The 18,742-nt window shown below is 37.0% G+C and overlaps 2 protein-coding genes across 2 annotated transcripts in view; one reads left to right on the forward strand and one right to left on the reverse strand.

The window, feature by feature from the left end:
- The window catches only part of trioa (trio Rho guanine nucleotide exchange factor a), a 784,286-nt gene that overhangs the window by 498,627 nt on the left and 266,917 nt on the right, over positions 1-18,742 (reverse strand). The window lies entirely within an intron of this gene.
- tinagl1 (tubulointerstitial nephritis antigen-like 1) overlaps positions 7,374-18,742 on the forward strand; it is a 61,504-nt gene continuing 50,135 nt past the window's right edge. Inside the window, 2 exon segments of the mRNA NM_001044977.2 lie at positions 7,374-7,480; positions 18,024-18,328. Of these exon segments, the coding sequence (NP_001038442.2) occupies positions 18,031-18,328 (298 nt within the window). The 5' untranslated portion in view covers positions 7,374-7,480; positions 18,024-18,030.

Genomic DNA, 18,742 nt, shown 5'->3' on the forward strand with positions numbered 1-18,742 from the left:
CCAGACATACTCTATAATGATCATGTCTGGTGACTGGGCTGGACAATCCTAGAGCACCTTGACCTTCTTTGCCTTCAGGAACTCTGATGAGGAGGCTGGAGTATGAGAAGGAGCGCTATCCTGCTGAAGAATTTGCCCTCTCCTGTGGTTTGTACTGTAATGGGCAGCACAAATGTCTTCATACCTCAGGCTGTTGAATCAAACCATGACTATTCCTTTACCAAACTTAACTGATTTCTTTGAGAATGTTGAGTCCATGCGAGTTCCAGTAGGTCTTCTGCAGTATTTGTAGTGATTGGGATGCAGTTTAACAGATGATTCATCAGAAAAATCTATCTTCTCACACTTTTTATAGATCAACATGTTATATATTATATTATATTATATTATATTATATTATATTATATTATATTATATTATATTATATTATATTATATTATATTATATTATATTATATTATATTATATACAGGTAAAGTCAGAGTTATTAGCCCCCCTTTGATTTTTTTTCTTTTTTAAATATTTCCCAAATAATGTTTAACAGAGCAAGGAAATTTTCACAGTGTGTCTGATAATCTTTTTTCTTCTGGAGAAAGTCTCATTTGTTTTATTTTGGCTAGGATTAAAGCAGTTTTTAATTTTTAAAAACATTTTAGGACAAAATTATTAGCCCCTTTAAGCTATATATATTTTTGATAATCTACAGAGCAAACCCCTGTTATACAATAACTGCCTAATTACCCTAACCTGCCTAGTTAACCTAATTAACCTAGTTAAGCCTTTAAATGTCACTTTAAGCTGTATAGAAGTGTCTTGAAAAATATCTAGTCAAATATTACTTACTGTCTTCATAGCAAAGAAAAAATAAATCAGTTATTAGAGATGAGTTATTAAAACTATTATGTTTAGAAATGTGTTGAAAAAAAATTTGCTCTCCGTTAAACAGAAATTGGGGGAAAATAAACAGGGGTGCTAATAATTCATGGGGGCTAATAATTCTGACTTCAATTGTATATATAATGTACTTCGTCCACCACTTGACTGGAAAAAGTTTCCCACTTTATATTACGTGGGCAAAAAAAAAACAATATTACAAAAAGTCATAACAAATGTTTTTATCTTCATTCATTCATTTTCTTTTTCAGTTTAGTCCCTTTATTAATCCGGGGTCGAAACAGCTGAATGAACCGCCAGCTTATCCAGCATTTGCTTTACGCAGTGGATGCCCTTCTAGCTGCAACCCATCACTGGGAAAACATAAATACATGCTCATTCAAACACATATACTATGGACAATTCAGCTTGGACTGTGGGGAAAACCGGAGCACCCGGAGAAAATCCACGTGAACACGGGGAGAACATGCAAACTCCACACAGAAATGCCAACTGACCCAGCCAGGGTTCGAACCAGCAATCTTCGTGCAGTGAGGTGATTGTGCTACCCAGTGCCATCAACATAAACGAGTACACCCCCTTTTGAAAATGAATATCAACCTGCACATGCTGATTTTTTAATTTCCAAGTGACTCAACCCCCCTGCCCCAACAACATGTCCCCACCACCCATTGCCATACAACCCCTAGGTGGTCCCGACCCCGTGTCCCACATTAGTAGCACCAAGTAGGTGTAAGTAGTAGGGGCCATTTAATATAAAGTATTTTACCATCAAGCACAGAAATGGCAACAAACTCAGCATGTTTTTCCTCTATCATATTAAAAAAATCAGGAACATGAAGATCCACCAACATTTAAAAACTGTGTTCCTCTGCGGGACACATGAACTGAAGCCAAATTCCTCTGGATGTTTCCACGAGGATGCTTTAGGACGCTTTGTCCACTTGACAAGCATCAAGTAGTGGAAACCGCTTCATGAACTTCCATCATTTAAGATTGATTTGAGGCTCTCGTAGCTACTGAACACTCACTCATGCCAGCAAACATGAGCAGTTGTTAAAGGAAGCATTGAGAGCCTGTTGTCCTGCTGACACACTGCATCTGTTCAGGCTCTTTTGTGGGATTCTCCTTCAAGAAGAAACAGCCAGATTGTTCCAGAATGACTGCACATGTCAAACCCTTCAACTTGACACATGCCCCATCAGCACTGATTTTGGGAACTGATTTTTCAGCGATGATGGAAAAGCAAACGCTACTATTATATTACTGACTCACGGGTCTTGTAGAGCCACACACACACACACACACACATGCTTGTGAAATCTATATTATGTGCATTATGTGAATCATCATGCGTCGTCTCTGAATCACACATCCTTGTAACTCACAGCAAAGACTAATGAATGGGGACACTATTAGGGATATTATCTCAAGCCATGTGGACATCTGTGGCTCAACGTAAACATGTGGTGGGCTTTCAAACTGACTCATTCACTCAAAGGGCTGTAATGTAGCCTTACTGAAATATGTAGGAGGTTACTGTACGTGACTCCCATGAACAGTTCAAACAATACCAGTGAAGTCATTAGCAGTGCAAGTAGTCACAAGAGAGAGCGTGCATGCACAACTCTGGAAGAGCTTTTTTTCTTTTGAACAAAATGCATGGCCACTAATAGGGTGCAAAATAGACAATTTATATTATTATTAATCATTCATTTATTTTATTTTCGGCTTAGTACCTTTATTAATTAGAGGTTGCCACAGTCAAATGAACCGCCAACTTATCCAGCATATGTTTTACGCAATGGATCCCCTTCCATGTGCAATCCATCACTGGAAAACATTCATACATAGTCATTTACAAACATACACTACGGACGATTTAGCTTACCCAATTCATCTATAGCACATGTGTTTGGACTGAGGGGGGAACCGGAGCACCCTGAGGAAATCCACACGAACATGATGATCATACTAACTCCACATAGAAATGCCAACTGACCCAGCCGAGACTCAAACCAGCGACCTTCTTGCTGTGAGGCGATTGTGCTACCCACTGCACCACCGTGACGCCCACCAGGCTATTATTTATTCATTTTCCTGTCGGCTTAGTCCCTTTATTAATCCGGGGTCGCCACAGGGAAATGAACCGCCAACTTATCCAGCGAGTTTTTACGCATTGGATGCCCTTCCAGCCGCAACCCATCTCTGGGAAACATCCACACACATTCAAACACAAACACTCATACACTACGGACAATTTAGCCTACCCAATTCACCTGTACCATATGTCTTTGGACTGTGGAGGAAACCGTAGCACCCGGAGAAAACCCACGTAAAGGCAGGGAGAACATGCAAACTCCACACAGAAATGCCAACTGAGCCGAGGTACCTACTGCGTCACTGCCTCTCCCAGACTATTATTACATTGCAATTTTAAACAGTCCTGCCCCAAAATGCATTTTCCATTTTTGTAATTTGCCGTTTTTTAAACGACTAGTTTTTACTCCAAGGTAATTTATAATTTTCCTCTACAATTCTACAATTTTCTTATGATCGCTTTGTGCATTATACATTCATTAACTTTCCTTCAGTTTAGTCTTTATTTTAGAGGTCGCCACAGCGGAATAAACCCCCAACTATTCCTGCATGTGTTTTACCCAGTGAATGCCCTTCCAGCCGCAACCCAGCACTGGGAAGCACCCATACACTCTTATTCTCACACACACACGCCAATTTAGTTAATTCAATTCCCCTATAGTGCATGTGTTTGGATTGTGGGGGGAAACCGGACCACCCAGAGGAAACCCAGCTGGGGCTAGAACCAGCGACCTTCTTGCTGTGAGGCAACAGTGCTAACCACTGAGCCACCATGATGCCATCATTTGCATTGTACAGTTGAAGGTAAATATTTTAATCATATTTCTCAAATTTCCAGCGATATCTCACGGCAATTTGTAACTTTTGGATTTAGTGGCTAATTCTTGTGAAATCGTATGATCTCATTTGTACAGTTTAGTATGATTTGCTCATGCCTCAATGACGGTTGGGTTTAGCGGCGGGGTTGAGCGCCACACCTTCTTTTAAAAATCGGACATTTTCGTATGATTAAACTCGTACAAATAAGTACAACAGAGATTTTATTTTAACACATATTAAACATCTAAAAGGGGTTATAGGGTTAGGGTCTAGTAACTAATTTCTAGTAACTATTTTTGACAGTATTTACCATAGCTTTCTATTTAAAGACTTAATTAGTCATTCTGTAGCAATATTTATTTCTTAAGGGTGTTAATAATATTGACCTTAGTGGTTTTTGCATTTATTATTATTTATTTTTTATTATTATCCTAGCTAAACAAACAAAACAAAACAAAAAGACTTTTTGCAGAAAACAAATTAAATAGGAAATACTGTGTAAAAAGTCTTGTTCTGTTCAACATCACTTATGAAATATCTGAAAAATAATTAATATTAATTTAATTATTATTAATATTAATATTAACTATATTTTAAGTCAGTTTGAATAATTTATATATACTGTATATATTTCTGTTTAACGGAGAGAAGATTTCTAACACATTTCTAAACATAATAGTTTTAATAACTCATTTCTAATAACTGATTTGTTTTATCTTTGCTATGATGACAGTAAATAAAATTTTACTAGATATTTTTCAAGACACTTCTGTACAGCTTAAAGTGATATTTAAAGGATTAACTAGGTTAATTGGGCAGGTTGGGTAAGGCAAATTGTTTAACAGTGGTTTGTTCTGTAGACTATCAAAAAAATATAGCTTAAAGGGGCTAATAATTTTAATCTTAAAAAGGATTTAAAAAAATTTAAAACTGCTTTTATTCTAGCTGAAATAAAACAAATCAGACTTTCTCCAGAAGAAAAAATATTATCAGACATACTGTGAAAATTTTCTTGCTCTGTTAAACATCAATTGGGAAATATTTAAAAGGAAATAAATTCAAAGGGGGGCTAATAATTCTTTCTTTAACTGTATATATTTTACAATGAATAAATATGGAACATTATTTAACAAATATTTTCACACTTTTGTTTTCACTTTCTCATCTAACATATGCATCATGATATTATCCGAAAATGGGCCATATATTCATTCCATGCATAATATACAAGGACACTGATAAATTACTAGAAAAGTATTATCTGAAGGCTGAACAGTTGATTATAAAGCCAGACCGGCACTATAATGTTTCCTCTTGTCAAAGCAGTAAAGGGAATGTCAGCTCGTGTCATAAAGAGCATTGCAACATATGCAGAAATCAGTCTCAAATTATGTAATCCCGATCAGTCACCATGGATCCATCTGCACATACTGTGCATTATTATAGAGTATTATAAGCACACAAATTCCCTGTTTTACCTTTTTTCACTTTGTATTCTGTTAACCTTAGCTGTACCGTACATAATCCAGCTATAACTTATTATTATTATCTAACACAATTTAGATCACTTTTAACATTAATATAGAGTCATATATTTTGAAAGTAATATACAGCAATAATATTAATTATCATATTTTGTCAGCCAAACTAAAAGAAATAAGAAATAAAATCAATAAAATGCTAATTAAAAATTACAATTACAATAAAAAAAAAAACAATACAGTGAAAATAGTCCATGCGTTGTTAAAAATCCCTTGGCAAATATTTGAAAAATAATTTAATTTCATCAGAGGTCTAATTAATTTGTCTTATTTAAAGTACAGGTCAGAATAAATATTAATTGATGTCAAATTTAAAATGCAAAAATCATCACATTAAATCTAAATGTTGCTATCAGACTGGCCAGCAGGTGGAGAGCGCCTCTGAAATGACCTTTGTGAAAAAAGTGGCACAGTGGGTTAAAACAGCACACAATGATTTATAATGAATTTACCAACAGGAAAAGGGTGCCACAGAAAGATAAGAAGCTTCAAATTTAAACCAACTAGTCAAAATCCTCTTTAACCTAAAATAGCTCCGTGTCTGTGTGTGTATGTGTGTGTGCCTTGTATTCCTCACACTGCATTGACCAAAATGTCCCAACCAGAATAGAAATTTCAGTCAATTTTGACCATATGGATACATTTTTTGGTCCTCATGAGGAAAACGGCTCATAAATCACAGCGAATAACGTATTTTGGAAATGTAAAACTGTTGGGTTTAGGGTTAGAGAGATATAATATACAGTCTGTACAGTATGAACATCATTATGTCTATGAGAAGTCCCCATAAAATAGCTGCACAAGTGTGTGTGAGTATGTGTGTGCCTTGTATTCCTGACACTGTAGAGACCAAATGTCCCCACAAGTATAGCAATATCAGTACATTTTGACCTTGTGGGTACAATTTTTGGTCCTAATGAGGAAAACAGCTCATAAATCACACAGAATAACGTATTTTGAGAATGTAAAACTGCTGAATATTTTCTGTGAGAGTTTGGTTTATGGTTATGACAGAATATACAGTCTGTACAATATAAATATCATTACGTCTATAAGATGTCCGCATAAAATAGCTGTACAAGTTTGTGAGTATGTGTGTGCCTTGTATTTCTGACACTGTAGAGACCAAATGTCCCCACAAGTATAGCAATATCAGTCAATTTTGACCTTGTGTGGATTTTTTTTTTGTTCCCCATGAGGAAAACGGCTCATAAGTGACACAGAATTACATATTTTGACAATGTAAAACTGCTGAATGCTTTCTGTGAGACTTTAGTTTAGATTTAGAGAGACGTAATATACTGTCTGTATAGTATAAACGCAATTACGTCTATGAGAATCCCCATAAAGATAGCTGTACAAGTGTGCGCCTTGTATTGCTCACACTGTGGAACTAAATGTGGAACTAAATGTCCCCACAAGTATAGCAAAATAAGTCAATTGTGAACTTGTGGGAACATTTTTTGGTCCTCATGAGAAAAACGGCTCATTAATGACACAGAATAACATATTTTGACAATGTAAAAGTGCAGAATATTTTCTGTGAGAGTTGGGTTCAGGGTTAGAGAGACCGAATATTCAGTCTGTATAGTATAAATGTCTATGAGAGTCCCCATAAAGATAGCTGTACAAGTGTGTCTGCACATTATGACGTGTCATGAGAAGATGGTGAATTATGAGGACATGGCTGATGTCCCCATTTTTCTTTTAGTAAGTAAAAATGCAACCACATGTACACAAAATGTCCTGTTAATGGTAGAGTTATGTGTATGATTGGGGTATAGGGCCATAGGAAATACAGCTTGTACAGTATATAAAACAATAAAACAACCTTTCCCCACAATTCACAAAAGCAAACCTGTCTGTGAGTGCTTTGTGCGTGTGTGTGTGTGTGTGTGTGCTGTGTCTTGGTTTATGGGAGGGGAAAAGGAGAGTAAAGCAGAAGGGGAGGGTCGAGGGCTTGTTCTGCCTCTATAAAGAGAAGCAAAACCCGAGTGTGTGTAGAAGCCAGACAGGAGGCTGAAAACTGCGAGTGTGTTCAGTACTTTGACCTGTAGCTGAAACAGATCGGCTCACGTTTTGTTCACTGGATTTAACCACAGGGAGGATTTTATTTCACCTAACAAGGTGAGGCTTTTTTTCTTCTTCACATGCCTATTTAAACCCTTTGCTTTCTGTGTAGCTTCCCCTCCTCCTTTTATGATACAAGTGTGTACACTAGGACAGGTGTGTAGCAGCAGATGGGCTCCATCATTATATATAGCCAAAGAGCTTGATTTATAAAGTAAAAGTAGTTAAAGTTAGTTTAAAAGCATTGTTTTGCATTTCAGATTGAAGGTTTTTGACTCTAGAATATTTTACATGAGTCTTAAGGTTTTCAAAGTATTTTTTCTATTGTATTTGTTAATGTTTAGTTACTTTATAGTGATTTTACATTGTAAAGCTAAATTAATCATTATTGATGAACAAAATTGTAAGCTGTATAGGGCTAATTTAAAAAAAGTAGCTGAAAATTAACTTCAATTGTTTTAAGATCAATCGTTTGGTATAACATTGGTTTTGGTAATGTTTACTAAGCTGAAATAATCATTGGTAAACAAAATCGTATACTTGTAGACTATACACGGACCTACTTTTAACAATTAGGATTTTAACCAAGAATATTGGAAACATTTAGTGACATGATGAACTTTAGTTATGGATTAATGTTTTTAAAGTTTGCTTTATTAAATCTATTAGCTAACATATCATGAAAAAATCTGAATGCACATAAAATAATGAGTTTTAAATAATTAATGACTGCTTTTAATTGGCAAATCTTACCTTGAAATATTTAACCCTGTGTCATTTTTAACACTGGGTGAAGAGAATCATGGATCACCATCATCAACATCATCATCATTCTTCACGTTTCAGGATGCTTAACTTTAAAATTAATTATTGGTTTTCGTATATTGATGCTGGAATTACGACTTAATTGGCATATTCGCACTGTCGAAGTCATTGATTGGTTGAATGTTGTGCGTGATTTGTTTACATGCTAAACATACTTGAGGTAAGAATTAAACAGTGCTGTCTATTTTTTTACTTCAGTTTACTGTTTCCCATCATCACTTGACTGTTAGGTTTCTTAAATCAGCCGGATAACAATTAAATATCCATTTTCGTGATTTGATGCTGGATTAACGGCATCCTCAGTTGCCTATTCACTGTCGAAGTCATGATTGGTTGAATGCAGTACATTTGTTTACATTTATGCTAATACTTCACCCAAATTCACTTACTTCGCTGCCGAATGCTAACAATATTACTAAACATACAAAGTCGAGGTGAGACTGTGGTGTCTTTTTTACCGCAGTTTATTCCTGTCATCACTTGTCGTTTTTAAAGCGCTGTGTTATAAGCACTGTTTGCGGGACAGTTGTGCGCGTGAATATGAGGCACGCGATTCGCTGTCGGTTAACAGCAACAACACTAAACGTGTAAACAGAATTTATAAATGCGAAAACTGTTCCTTTGCTCGAAAAATAACGACAAATATGAATGTTTTTTGCTATTAAATGTCCCTCAGGTGGAGAACAGATGTATATACTTTCATTCTGTCAATTTGTACATCAAAAGTAGTTAGTGTTTAATTTGGTGGAGGCGTTTAATTCAGCTCAGGAGCTTGTGTCATATCGCTGATATGCATGGCATCCGCAAGAAAGTTTCCTCATTCCGCTATCTGGCTGTTATTTAATCTGGAACCTTCTAGACCTGCTCTCAAAGTCCACGAAGTGTCATTCCTTAGTCACAAAGGTATTTTGAATATCAGCATGTTGTGTCAACAAAGACGAGTTAATTTTAAATCCTTATATTTTTGTTGGTGAAATTTAGACATTAAAGGTGAAGTAACAACCATAATCTCATTTTTAGCATTAGTTTCTTATTAAATGCAGTTTAAAATTACATGATTCCGAGCTGAATTTTCAGTATCATTACTGCAGTTTTCAGTGTCACGTGATCATTCAGAAATCATAAAATGCTGATCAATTATTAGTAATTATATTGTATTATATATATATATTATATTGCATTATGAATGTATTTACAGTTTTAATGATACTTTCGAATGGTACTGTATCACTGGATATAAATATAAAGCCATTTTCAACACTGAAAATATTATTATTCATGTGACAGTGAAGGCTCAAGTGATGATGCTAAATTAATTTAGATTAGATTAGATTCAGCTTTATTGACATTCATTAAACATGTACAAGTACGAGGCAACGAAATGCAGTTTAGGTCAAACCAGCGGTGCAATAGCAGCAAGTGCAGGATATAGATATAAGTTATAAAGTGCAATTATAGCAAAACTATGGTGATATTTACAGATGGATGTACTTTGAACATTATGTACAGGTTGTATTGACTATGAACAGAGATTTAAAATAGATGAATATATACTGTAGGTTGCTATTAATAATCTGACGTATGCAGATAGATATGAACATAATTACAAATGTATATGTGTAGGGGGGTATGTACAATTTAAGATGAATTTGTGCAATGAATACGTACAATTTATATGTGCAAATATTAAACAGTGCAGTGATTATGTGAGTATAAGTTATGAGAGTGTAATTTAATTGTAACATACATTCAATAAAAAAAAAACTGGTATTGTAAATACTAATAGTATTTCACAAATTTTTGATCAACTAGTTGTGTACATTATGACTGATGTTTACCAGAGTGATCGCCATGACAGCAGGGTCGAGCATTTCTTTCCCTCCATCGCTGAAATGCCACCATGACACTCCTGTCATATGTTTGAGTGTGTTAAGGCTGAGCTCAGGTCAGCTAAAGGCACAGTCATGCAGAAAACTGCACAGCAATGGACTTTGTTTCCGGGGCCGTTCTTTGTCTGCATGGGGACATTGTGCACAGTGGGCTGATTGGATAACTAATGAAGCTATTTTTGTAATTTGCTCGCCACCCCCTCGTCTTTTCAAGACTCCTCTTGTTAAACCAGAGACCAATACGAGCAGCTTGAAGACAATTGTGTGTGATCTGAAGACATTGTTCTTGGGGAGGAGGATCAGTGAAAGTGGGGTGTGGTGATTTGGTCAATTAAATGAGGAGGAAGAGGAGGAAGGCCGACCCAAACAATGACCTTTTTAAAAAGGCTATTTAACTTTAAGGCCATATGTCATTTCAAAAGATAATAAAAAAAAGCTGTATACACTTGTAAAGATTTTTAAAGGTTAAAATGCCGTAAGACAATAATATTGTGTAATTTGTTGAATTACTATTCTAAATTTTAAAATGCATTGTATTCCTTCAAAATGATATCCAGTTTTCAGAGTCACTCGATCCATTTGAATGTATAGTAATTAGTGGTGTAACGGATCACAAATCTCACGGTTTGGATCACATTATAGTTTTTTTAGTCATGGATTAAACCATTTTTCGTATCAACAAAAAGGGAAGCAGACAAATGTAATTTGCTTTTCATTTATTACAGAAAAAGTCCTGCAAGAAGCTTTTGGTTTTAACAAGCAGAACTTAGAAGCTGCAATTGTATTAAATATATAATGAAGAAATAACCAGCTGAATAAAAATAATAAGTAAAATATTCAGTACTGTGAAATATTCACTGTTACTGATAACGCTAAATGTTCATTCATTCATTCATTTTCTTTTCGGCTTAGCCCCTTTATTAAAATAAAACGGAACCGTTATCGCCACAGCAGAATGAACCGCCAACTTATGCATCACGTTTTACGCAGCGGATGCCCTTCCAGCTGCAACCCATCTCTTGGAAACATACACTCATTCACACACTACGGACAATTTTAGCTTACCCAATTCACCTGTGCCGCATGTCTTTGGACCGTGGGGGAAACCGGAGCACCCGGAGTAAATCCACGTGAATGCAGGGAGAACATGCAAACTCCACACAGAAACGCCAACCGACCCAGCTGAGGCTCGAACCAGCGACTTTCTTGCTGTGAGGCGACAGCACTACTGCGCCACTGCGTCGCCAACGCTAAATGTATAAAGTGTATATTTAGTATAAAATGTATATTTAGTCCAAATTTCAATAAATGATTTAGTTATTCACTCAAATCTTCATGTTTTGTTGCTAGATGGATTTTGAAGAATTATTCAGTGGCTTATTTTTGATGGCTTATTGTCGCCATCGGTTAATTAATGTAATTGCTGCCTACAACTTTCATTTTTGTGCAGCGTTAAATGCATACGAAGGTGATTTTAATTTTTATCGTAAGCATCAGTGGTTTTATCTAAACCATGAACTGTTATCCCAGTTCTTCTGTGTTATTTGACACGTCATAACTAACTCAAAAGACTAAAGACTGAATCTCTTAGGATTAATAAACATATGCAAATTACCATCATTTATAATTTGTCACGTGGGTGTAGATATTCAGTTCTTTTATTGATTAATTCTGCAGCTTACTCTGAATACATAAATGCCGGCTGGACAAGTAGTGACAGAAAATACCTTTAATAACCTAAGAAACCCACCATATCCAGAATAACCCACCACAACTTCTTCCGTCATCATATTTTACAGACAAGCCTAAATGCTTTCTTATATGTTGTTGACGCGAGAGGAGTCTCTCTGCAATCGTTACAAATTTGGGATTAATCTACAAGTTGAAAAAAATGTATTAATCCATGGGTCACGTGTGTTCTGAACTGTGGGTTGCAGTCCGTACGAGTCACGGATCAACCGTTATCCGTTACACCCCTAATAGTAATGCATCACAATTATAGTATTACTGTAATTATTTTGCAGTTATTATTGTAAATGTAACCTTTTTGATTATCAAATAATTAATTGTGTGTTTCCATATTAATGTAAACTAGCAGTAAATGTTTTTAACATTAAGATTCGTAAGAAACATTTAATTATAAACAATTATTGATAATTAAACTGATTTCTGTGATTGAAGGCTGATGAATGATGCTGAAAATTCAGATTTTAATATTCGTTTAAACCAACTACATTTATTCATTCATTCATTCATTTTCCTTCGGATTAGTCCCTTATTTTTCAGGGGTTACCACAGCAGAATGAACCGCCAACTATTTCAGCATGTGTTTTATACAGCGGATGCCCTTCCAGCTGCAGCCCAGTACTGGGAAACACCCATACACTCTCTTATTCACAAACACTTATACACTACGGCCAATTTCATTCATTCATATATTTTCCTTCGGCTTAGTCCCTTATTTTTCAGGGGTTACCCCAGCGGAATGAACCGCCAACTATTTCAACATGTGTTTTATACAGCGGATGCCCTTCCAGCCGTAACCCAGTACTGGGAAACACCCATACACTCTCTTATTCACAAACACTTATACACTACGGCCAATTTCATTCATTCATATATTTTCCTTTGGCTTAGTCCCTTTATTCATCAGGGGTCACCACAGCAGAATGAACCGCCAACTATTTCAGCATGTGTTTATACAGCGGATGCCCTTCCAGCCGCAACCCAGTACTGGGAAACACCCATACACTCTCTTATTCACAAACACATACACTACGACCAATTTCATTCATTCATTCATTTTCCTTCGGCTTAGTCCCTGATTTATCAGTGGTCACCACAGCGGAATGAACTACCAACTTTTTCAGCATGTGTTTTATACAGACACAATCCAGTACAGGGAAACACTCATACACTCTCTTATTCACAAACACTTATACACTACGGCCAATTTCATTCATTTATACATTTTCCTTCGGCTTAGTCCCTTTATTCATCAGGGGTCACCACAGCAGAATGAACCGCCAACTATTCCAGCATATGTTTTACGGAGTGGATGCCCTTCCGCTGCAACCCAGTACTAAGAAACACCCATACACACTCATTCACACACACACACTCACACACTACGGCCAGTTTAGCTCATCCAATTCGCCTATACAGCATGTCTTGGGAAACTAGAGCAACAGTGCTTACCATTGAGCCACCATGTCGCCCAGTACATTTATTTAAAACTGCAATAATATTGCACAGTATTGCTGCAGATTTGGTCCTATATATATAAGTGCAAATTTGGAAAGCAAAAAAAAGCCTAAAATCTTAATTATTCTATTTTTTATTATTCATATTTTTCATGAGGCCCATTTTGTGGCTAAATATACATGAAGACATGCTATTTGATGTCAAAAATGGACATCCTCAGCCTGTTTGTGCGACTGCTTTGGTTTTGACTGCGGGAAGTAGCTGTTTCCGTAACAATGATAAGTTTTGGCTCCATTTGTTTGATAGGGACGTTATTTCCACCATGTCAGCTACTTCATCCTTTCTTGCCCCATGAAGATAAACAGGTCCATTTTTCTTGTGCTTAAAGGAACATCTATCCTATTTCCACATTTTATTGCAAGCACAACTTAGAAGTAAACAAGTGTCTACCACCCATTGGGTTTTAAAGTTTAATGCTTCTTCAAAATCATTACGGATTCACTCAAAAATGAAACATAAATCATAAATTAACAGCACAAAATAATTACGCAGATCATGTTGAATTAAATATGAAGCACTGTTCTAGATTTCTGTTTAAGTGTAAGCACTCTTAAGTGGGTTGTGTAATGTTTCATTTAATTTATGGGTGTTTTTCAGATGTTTTTCTTTCTGTGTTGCTTTGTATGGGATCCACGGTGATGCCAAGTGCATTGATATGTTAAATATACTCTGAATATCTGTTTGCTCATAGCTCAAATATTATTAACGTGACACAATGTCTCAAGAGAGATTGAATATAGACAATGCAGTCAGTGGGCAGCTGCTCATTTTGACCTGTGTACTTTCCCCGAAAAGGATAAAGTAGTACTAGACATTATTTACATAGCGCTAGTCCCTGCTATGAGTCTTTGCTGAATAGTTTAGCACGTAAAATAAGACTAATGGATGCTTATAGTAACTCGAGGTCTGTCACATGACCTATAGAGCGCAACAATGAAATGCGGAAATGAACAGCCAGCTTATCCAGCATATTTTTCGCGCAGCGGATGCCCTTCCAGCCACAACCCATCACTGGAAAACACCCATACACTCTCATTCACACACATATATACGAACAATTTAGCTTCCAATTCACCTGTACCGCACATCTTTGGACTTGTGGGGAAAACCAGAGCATCTGGAGGAAACCTACGCAAACGTGGGGAAAACATGCAAACTCCACACAGAAATGGTAACTGACCCAGCCGAGGCTCAAATCAGCGACTTCTTGCTGTGAGGCTACAGCACTACCTACTGCGCCACCTGCGTCGACACAAATATTCATTTTATTTATTTTTTAAAAGCTCGACAAACCTGTAAAAATAACTGTTGTGAGCTCAGAAGTTAGTATTAGGTAAACTTTTAAAACAATCATTTAATAAGTTTGTGCAGAAAAACTACATTACCCACGATGCTGTGCAGAAAATTACACCAATCAGAAAGCTGCAGTGCGCAAAGAGAGCCTAAGAAGACCTTTAGCCTCGCTCACTCTCTTGAAGCACTGCAAATGATGTAATCATACACTCTTGAGGAAGTATTAAAATATGTATTTAAAAATGTTTTATTTAAATGTAATTTCTGACATTTTTATTTATTTTTGTAGTTCACAACTCTGCAAATGATGTAATAGTGCACTTTAAACTTATATTCAAATTTCAGTCCTACTGAGGTGGCCTTAAGTACTATGTATCTAAATCATAATATAAACACAATTTACCTACCGTGGGGGTGGGGGTGGCATGGTGGCTCAGTGGTTAGCACTGTCGCTTCACAGCAAGAAGGTCACTGGTTTGAGTACCAGCTGAGCCAGTTGGCATTACTATGTGGAGTTTGCATGTTTTCCCTGTGTTGGTGTGGGTTTCCTCCCTTTTCTCCCACAGTCCAAATACATGAGCTACAGGTGAATTGGGAGCACTAAATTGGCCGAAGTGAATGAGTGTGAATGTGAGAGTGTATGGGTGTTTCCCAGTCCCTCTAGAACAGCTAGAAAAGGCATCCACTGTGTGAAACATATGCTGGAATAGTTGGAGGTTCATTCCGCTGTGGTGACCTCTGATAATTTAGAGAGTAAGCCAAAGGAAAATGAATGAATGAATTAATGAATTAATTAATAAATGATTGTACTTAATATGTGTTGGGTTAGAGAAAGGTTTGGTGATAAGGGTTTAAGAGTGGGTTAAAGTGTAATGTCTAGTTCAGACTGCACGATTTTCAAAGTAGTCGTGTCACAGATGTTTTCACACTGCATGACTATCTGGGGTAGTGTTCTGTCGGTGCTGTGTTTACACTGTAGGATGGATCGGCGACAGTAGAGTTCACACTGCATGACTTTAATATAGGAAGAATCACAGACAACTTTGTCCAAACTGTCTCACAACCAAACAAACACGAGAAGTGACATGGAGACAACCCAAGGTCACGTAATATCTTTAGTTATTAACTACAGAATGGAAAAAGAAGGCTTTAGCTTTATAAACTTGTGTTGCTCACCTGGCTTTTGAAGAGAATGAACAATCTCTCTTTAACTTTTTTTACTTTTTGACCTGATTGTGATGTTGATCAGATGACACGTCCAGCAGACGGTGCTCCTGCCAAATTTACACTAGTTTTTCCTCAATTTCTTGGGTCCAAATAAACTGAAAATAAGCGCTTTTAACTTCTCTCCCAGTATCCCGCTGGCCTGCAGGTACACACACTAGTGAATGCTGCTCTCTTATTGGCTGTAGGTGAACGCGGATGTTATCTTCAATCAGAACACATTTTACACGGCTTAATTTGAATCACTGACAGCTCCAGACATTTACCATGCCAAAATATCTTACGGGTGTCGGCGACTCATTGGCGATTCTTTCATAACGCGTCTTAGATAGTTCATACTGTGGGATTGTCACTCACGTGAACGAGCACAGATTTACCTGTGTTTTCAGGCGTTTGTCTGCGAGTCAAAATCAGGGCTAAAACCATGCAGTCTGAACTCGGCATAAGGCACAGGTGTCGAAACCATTTCCTGGAGGATTGCAGCTCTGCACAGTTTAGTTCCCACCCTGCTTCAACACACTTACCTGTAGATTTCAAACAAGCCTGACAGACTCAATTAGTTTGATTAGGTGCGTTTAATTAGGGTTGGAACTAAGCTGTGCAGAGCTGCGGCCCTCCAGGAACTGAGTTTGACACATGTGGTGTCATGGATGGTCAACAGTGTAATTATGTCAGCGTCAATAGCCTAGTGGTTAAGTGCACCAACATATAGCACCAAGGTGCTCACGGCGACCCGAGTTCAATTATCGGCTCGAAGTCCTATGCCGATCCTTCCCCTCTCTCTGCTCCCAATGCTTTCCTGTCTGTTTTCACTGTCCTATCACATTAAAGGTGACCCCCTTCCCCCTTAAAAATGCTTTTTTTTTAAAAGCATGACGATTAAAACATGAACGCAGTTATGAATATATTAAAACGTGTTTGTTTGTCATAAAATTCATAATAATGACAAAAAAATATATATTTGTGGTTCTCCTTACCTCCGGGTTCAGCAATATTGCCGTTGTGACTGGTGTATTCTGGGAAATTTTCTTACCCCTTGGTTTCGAGTTTGGTCCTGAAAAATCTTCATTCGAAGGGCTATTCACCCCTTCCCCTTAGCCCTACGCCTTCAGGCTAAAGAGAATTGGGACACCCCTACCCCTTGACGTGAATGCATAAATCGAGGGGTAGGGGTAAGGGGAAGGACTAAGGGGTATAATTGGGATTGGGATAATCAATCATAACGTTTAATGTAAAAGCATGTGTTTATACAATAAGTGCAGTGTAACAAATTACTAATTTTAGTGTAAGTACAAATTGGTGAAGGTCACCTAGTATAAAGTGTTACCCACATTTAATTTCTGACATTGTTTTTTTATTTTATTTTGTAATTCACAGTGATTCATGGCAATTCAACGTTTTTCCTCATTATAGCTATACAAGTTTGGTCTTTTTGTCAGATTTTCAAATACATATTTGCTTCAAATCAGAGTTTGTAATGTTGTGATTCTCCTCAAAGCTGTTTGATTCTTGGATTATAAAAATAATAAAAAATCCATATTAATAAATAAATGTAAAAAACAGTGCTGCTGAAAATTGCACAAACACCAATGTACAGTAACAGACACACCTCAGCATATAATCCATCCCACAGAAACCCAAGAGGACAGATAACTGTAGTTTCAAGCCATCAATAAAAGTGAATCACATGCTTACAGTTTCTCTCCAGAAATGGCTGACCGTATTTCTAAACCTCTCCAGTCAGTGCTCATCTGCTCAAGCTGTTATTGTATTAGCAGGATGAGTGCATTATTAAAATAAGAACAAGAGGGATGTCTGTTTATCAGTGATGTTTATATTGCAGATTGTTGGCTTATGGCCTCGAGTTCAGTCTCCTTCAGGAAAGAACAAAACACAACTGGAATCACATCGCTCAGCCTAACACTCAAATCAAAAAGTTCTGCTTCTCGTAATTTTGCAGTTTCTGTTTTCTCTCAAATGCTAAAATCGTATTCCTGCCGTAATCACATTTACAGCATGATTGAGCGTAATGTTGTATTGCTGCTTTTGGAAAGTGGACCCTAATGGCTAATGTTTTGCTGTATTGATTACTTTTATTATGACAGATAAGCCATGTTGAGGCTCTGGATGCTGGCTGCTGTCTCAGTGCTCCTTCTGCTGTCTGAAGGGGGGATGACGGCGAGGACTAAGAGAGAACTGGCCGGACCGCTGCACCTCAGGGGGATCCGGGACCCCTTTGGCTCTTACTGTCAGAGGAGAGGAGGATGCTGTCCTGGCAGAAACGACCAATGCACTGTGCCTTACCTGGACACCATCTGTTACTGCGACCTGTTCTGCAACCGCACCGTATCCGACTGTTGTCCCGACTTCTGGGGCCACTGCCTGGGGACAACTCCTCCCTACCCTCCCAGTGAGTTTAATATGTCAGTTTTGGATAGTGTGAGCTCTTTTGAAATACGATTGCATGACAGTGAATAGACACAAACTTTAAAACAGATAAAAAAGCAGAGTAAATATGACAGTACATCATGTTGACAAAAAAAACCTGATATTGTTTCATAGTATCTCTATCGTTTGTTTTGTGGTGTCACTAAATACATTGTCTATAGCAATATTTCTTTATATTTTAAATAAGAGAAATATAAAGGGGATGCTAATGATAACATGAATAACAGCATCATGAGAAAGTTGCAGTCTTGCATTTTATTCAGTGGTATTCATTGAACCTGTAACTATTAGTATTTGAAAAGTGTTGTTTTAATTACATTTCAAGAGTTCACACTTACTGTAGATGTTGCTTGATGCTTTTAGCAGGTTTGGAATG

This window comes from Danio rerio, chromosome 19 (assembly GCF_049306965.1).
Source record: "Danio rerio strain Tuebingen ecotype United States chromosome 19, GRCz12tu, whole genome shotgun sequence".
Classification (NCBI taxonomy): domain Eukaryota; kingdom Metazoa; phylum Chordata; class Actinopteri; order Cypriniformes; family Danionidae; genus Danio; species Danio rerio.